This window comes from Eutrema salsugineum, unplaced genomic scaffold, assembly GCF_000478725.1.
Source record: "Eutrema salsugineum unplaced genomic scaffold, Eutsalg1_0 scaffold_4, whole genome shotgun sequence".
NCBI lineage: Eukaryota > Viridiplantae > Streptophyta > Magnoliopsida > Brassicales > Brassicaceae > Eutrema > Eutrema salsugineum.
The window spans coordinates 11,238,641-11,244,156 of NW_006256686.1; the positions used below are offsets into that span (position 1 = coordinate 11,238,641).

Here is a 5,516-nt window from a genome sequence, read left to right on the forward strand (position 1 = left end):
ATTAAATGATAAACACAGACTTTCCATATGTTTTTTAATAATTTTGAAAGACAATTATATCTTTTCTTATTTTAACTATTTTTTATTATTTGTAATGACATTTTATGTAATAATCTACAAAATAAAAGTTAATTTTTATAAGTGTCTACTTAAAAAATAATATAGAGATTCTTATGCATTTTGTGAACTTTATTAAACTTAAACTGCATAAAAAATTTAGTTTACCTGTCGAGATCAATAAATGTGGAAACTTGAGGCAAATATATTTGTGGCTGTATAAATGAAAGTGTAATACTTCACCAAGTTGCTCTGTTTTTGATAAAGACCCGTTTAAGAAAAAAGGAGACAGACATCCGAAGGTTCATAAAGACTACAGGCAAAATTCCAAAATTATCATAATCTTCCTACTCAAAACCCAAAACAGAGGAAGTTGATAGCTTTAAGAAACCACTTCACTTAGCAGAGTGCTTGGCCTTGTTATGAGACTCAAGTGCATTCCCTGAATTGAATGTCCTGCCACACAGCCAACAAGAATTGTTATTACAAGTAGAAATATTGGGCTCAGAGGGAGTTTGGAGAGACAGAGAGAGAGAGATAGTCTCACTTCTTGCATGAACCACAGGAGACTTGAGTTGCTGACTTGGGGCTCTGGGTTGCAGTTGTAGGAGTTTTCCCACCTTTCTTTGCCGGGTGGGGCGTTGCGGTGTGTCCACCTTTCTTCTTCTCCTCTGTGCCAAAGAAATCTTCAAATGAGTACTAATGTTTCACAAATTGTTTGCTACTTCATTTGAGATTTAAGTGATGCTTTTAAAAGGAAAAGCTCTATCGTTACCTGTTTTCTTAGGAGTAACTTCAGCTTTAGCCTTCTTTGCAGACACAGGTGTTTTGGGAGCTGCTTCATTTGCTCTCTTCTTGCTTGATTCAGGCTATTAAAACCAAATCAAATGAAAAAGTATACTGAGAAAGAAAATCATGTAGAAAGAAACTATTAAGCAAAAGTGTTGGAGAGACTTAAAATATATTACCTTCTTAGGTGTCTCCTCTTTTTCTTCCTCTGAATTATCTTCATCATCAGAATCGTCTTCATCAACATCCATCTGCACACAAAAGAAACTCATCATTTTAGAACTTTTTCACCAACATTTTATCGAAAAAATCGGTCTTCTCTCCTAATCATCATCACCCTAAATGGTATATGAAATGCTACAGAAATCAAAATACGCTACAGAAACTTACTGTGAACAAAGAGACAAATCAAAATACGGTACAGAAACTTACTCCTTCATCAGAATCGGATTCATCCTCTTCAGCATCATCATCATCTGCTTCAGGCTTCGCATTCTTTTTCACTTCTGCAGGCTTGCCCTTTGGTTTTGCTACGGCCTTGGCAGCATTGCCATTAGCGGTAACCAAGGCAGGAACTTCCTCTTCCTCTTCCTCTTCCACTTCTTCCTCTGAATCTGTCAAATAAAGACATATAATCAGTCATCAGCAACCAAACCAACATTGCGGTAAGAAAGAAAACAGAGATTTATCTTGCAAACTCACCAGAAAAGTCTTCTCCTCCCTCAGTGAAAACACAACCGATTAGGAGTTAAGGAAACACAGGAAAATTCAAGTCAAGAGACACTCAAAGCATAAACATTACACAAGAATCAATCAAAGGATATTAATCTTCAATGTTGTGAGATTTGAAACCAACAAAGTGGACACTTCCTTTTCCCCAGTTGTGAGAAAGCTCAAATTCCTTCTCAAATATCATATCAAAGCTAGTCTGAGGAATGCTCCCAGACACAAGAGTACCAAGAACAAATTTCTTGTCCCCAACTTTCACATACAAAGGCACAGTATCTCCCTTCTTGTTTTTACAATCCCCAAGCGATGCCTACAAAACCAAAATTCTTACACTCACCTCAAAAACATCTCAGAATCAAAAATCATCAAATAGCAATTTTGTTACTACTCACATGAGAGATGTGGACAAGAGTGTCTTCTTTAGGCGTCACTTTAAGTGGCTTCCCTGCTTCAACTTCAACTCCTGATTATATCAATTAAAGTAAAATCAACATCATTTCTCTGTAAGAATCATGAAACTCAAAAATCCTAAATTCACATAGATGTATACACACAAAAGAAAGCAGGAGATAAACATCTAACAAAATCTCAAGAGGGTTTGAAACAGATACTATAAAACTCGAAAAAAAAAGCCTCTAGAAAATTAACTATCAAATGAATGAAATGGAAAATATTCTTACCCCAGAACTCCATTGCTAACAATCGAGGAAGAAATTGAGAAGTGAGGAAGTTAGGGTTTATGAGCAGCGGAAATGGAAGGCAGTGAGAGGAAAAAGAGAGTATGGGGTTTTTGGGAGAATTTATATAGGGTTGACTTTTTAAGTTTTAATTTGAGGAAAATGAAGTTTTAAGTTTTAATTAGTCGGAGTAGGGACATATTTTCATAATGGCAAATTTACCTTTTTTCTGAGAGAGAGAAACAGAGCAGTCTGTTCTTCAGAGAGAGACAGAGGCAGAAAATACCGTGGGTCCCAGGCGTAGTCTACCTCCGCGCGCATATCAGCCGGGAAGAGAGCACTCACGCGCGTGTTTGGGTCGTTTTTTGGGCCTGATTTCGTATTTAGGAATGAAATTCCCAAAAACCACCTAACTGGGCCTCGGTTATGGGCCGGAAACTATCCAAGTAATTACACGAAAAACTACCATTTCCATTCCCTTTTTAATTTTGGCGGCAAAAATTGTGGTTAATTAGGGATAATGGAGATAAATTGGTTAAAATAAGAAACAAAGTACCCTAACCAAATTAGAAACCCTAGTTTCCCTTTCCAGAAGATGTTGAAATTGAAGGGGAAATTATGCGATGATCTAGAGGACAACAACCACGGTTAGTTACTTAATCCTATTATTGTACACCCATAGATTTGTCATTGTTATTTTCGATTTTTTTTCGGTCTGGTGTTCGCCATTTGCCAGTAGTTTTATAGATATGGTGTTCGCGAATTGCAGTGGATGCGTTCATTCTTGTTATGGCAGGAACGTGGATAAGGTACTATACAGGAGAATGGGATTTCAAAATGGACATATCTCGTCGTGGCAGGTGCATAAATTGCAAAGATGTGTCCGGACCAGATGATTTGAGAAATCTGATTGCGCATGAGTTCGGATTAGACACGAGAGTAGTTTCGGTGGAGATTTCCTACTGGTTTGATGATGTTCTAGCTGAGCTTAATGGTGATGGGAGTTGTCCATGTGTAATAGTTACTCCTCGAGAGTACAAATTCTTCCTTTCGCTGCATAAGTCTGACAAGTCTGTGAATTTATTTGTCACATTCAAGGAGTCAGTAAATGGTAAAATGGTGAGATTGAAACGGAAGGAAAGTCTTGAAGTTCAAATTGCGAGGGAACGGCGAAAGTCCTTAGGGCCAACAAACTTCATAGCCTCTTCTTCGGCAGAGTCTAGTCAACCCGATGATGAAGCAGATGATGAAGATATCGATGATTGTTTGCTGATAGCACATGCCGAGAAAATAGAGGCAGAGGCCGCAATGAACACCTCCAAAGGTGTACAACTTGAAGCTGTCTCTGTTATCCATCCTCCATTGGGATTAAAAATGTCCCAGGAATCAGAGAAAGTAGAGGCTAAGGCCAGCACTAACACCTCCGTTAATGTAAAACTGGATGTTCCAAGTCACGCTGTCTCTGATGACCACCCTGAGTTGGAATTAAAAATGTCCCAGGAATCAGACGAGGCGAGAGATTCGGAAGAGAAGGAAGCTGATGATGTTGACGATGACGCACACGGCTCTGATGATGATTATGATCCGGATTATGATTTTGACTGGTGGAATGATTACGTACTAGCAGATGGAAAGGGTTTCCATTCTAAACCTGGATTTGATGAGGATAAAGATGACTCCGGTAGTTCAGGCGGTTGTGGAAGTACTCGCGGAAGTGAGCCGAGTGATTCAAACCATATGGACAACTCCATTGTCTTAACGGAGAGTCCTATTCATTTTCCTGGAAGAAAGAGGACTGTATGTGAGAATGTTCTGGCTCACCATGGAGATGATGATGATTTTGTGCAGACTCCGACAGGTGATGTCAGTTGGGGGCGTCTGAATGGCGGTGCAGAGCTGAAGAAAGCGATTAAACGTACAGAACTATATGGATTTCCGGATGTGGCACCAGTCTCTGATGAAATGGGAGGGGATTTCGATGAACTTGATTTGTCAAATGAAGATGGAGAGATATGGGTTGGGAAAAAGTTCAGGAACAAGGAACACTTTAAAATCACGTTGGCCATCAATGCGCTGAAGAATATAGTGACGTTCAAATTCAAAAAGCATGCGAAGAAGTACACAGTCGCCGAATGTCCATCAAAGATATGTGATTGGAGAGTGTTGGGGTGTCAAGTTGGCGAGTCGGCGTTGTATGAGGTGAGGAAGGCGTGTTTGAAGCATACATGCCACCCGGTTACAAGAAAGAAATTTTCAAAACATGCTACTTCTAAAGTCATGGCGGCTCTGCTGAAGTCTAAGTATGAGAATGCAATAGTTGGGCCACGTGCGAGTCAGCTACCTGCGATTGTTCTCTCCGAATATAATATTACAGCCTCGTACTGGAAATGCTGGAAAGCTAAGGAGCTGGCTATATACTCTGCTCACGGAACAGAGGAGACTTCTTTCAAATTATTACCGATTTACCTCCATGTGCTCAAGTATGCTAACCCCGACACCATAACGCATTTGATAACTGAGAGCGAGAGAGATGAAAAAGAAGGAAAATGTATTACCAGGTTTAAGTCTGTATTTATGGCATTGGCTGCGTGTATATCTGGATGGAAACATTTGAAACAAGTAGTTGTTGTTGATGGGACTCACCTCACTGGTAAGTATAAGGGTTGTCTATTAACGGCCAGTGGACAAGATGCTAATTACCAGGTATTTCCAATAGCGTTCGCCGTTGTTGATGCAGAGTCTGACAAGACGTGGAGGTGGTTCTTTGAGAAGTTGTTAGAAATAATTCCAGATTCCTCTGATCTTACTATTATCTCAGATAGGCACGGTAGAATTGCCAAAGCTAAAAAGAAATGGTATCCACAGTCACACCACGGTGCATGTCTTGTCCATATCCAGAGAAATGTTCACGCTAAATACAAAGGTTCCGGTCAGAAAGGGTTGGTCGGAAAGGCTGGAGAAGCGTTCACAGTTTCTAATTTCAAGAAACTATACGCAAGGCTGAAGGATGTTGATTATGGTTGTTGGGAGTACATGGAAAAAATCCCTCTTGCGCTGTGGACTAGATCACACTTTTCTGGTCAGAGGTATAATATGACCTCCAGTAACATTGCAGAGTCTTTGAACAATGCACTATTAGCTCCAAGAGACAGTCCAATCGTTGCAATGCTAGAATTTATCAGGCGAATGTTAAGTAGGTGGCTTGAATGCAGAAGAGAGACCATTCAAAAGATGGATGGTGACATTACAGAAGAGGTTGACAAG

The 5,516-nt window shown here is 39.7% G+C and overlaps 1 protein-coding gene across 1 annotated transcript; it reads right to left on the reverse strand.

Moving 5' to 3' along the window:
* Positions 1-273: 273 nt before the first annotated feature.
* On the reverse strand, positions 274-2,355 carry LOC18013660 (histone deacetylase HDT1). The gene is made up of 9 exons (XM_024153783.1): positions 2,256-2,355; positions 1,968-2,038; positions 1,671-1,885; positions 1,549-1,571; positions 1,279-1,460; positions 1,026-1,097; positions 833-926; positions 605-728; positions 274-513 (listed from the first exon to the last, which is right to left on the reverse strand). The coding sequence occupies exons 1-9, from the start codon at positions 2,266-2,268 to the stop codon at positions 453-455; spliced, it is 855 nt and encodes a 284-aa protein (XP_024009551.1). The 5' UTR covers positions 2,269-2,355; the 3' UTR covers positions 274-452.
* Positions 2,356-5,516: the final 3,161 nt, after the last annotated feature.

What these genes read in the sequence shown, in the direction of transcription:
- LOC18013660 (XM_024153783.1), bottom strand. An exon ending in TCTCACAACATTGAAGATTA is followed by an intron (nt 1,572 to 1,670) that starts ATATCCTTTGAT and finishes TTGTGTTTTCAC; the next exon opens with TGAGGGAGGAGAAGACTTTT. An exon ending in TCCTGTGGTTCATGCAAGAA is followed by an intron (nt 514 to 604) that starts GTGAGACTATCT and finishes GCTGTGTGGCAG; the next exon opens with GACATTCAATTCAGGGAATG.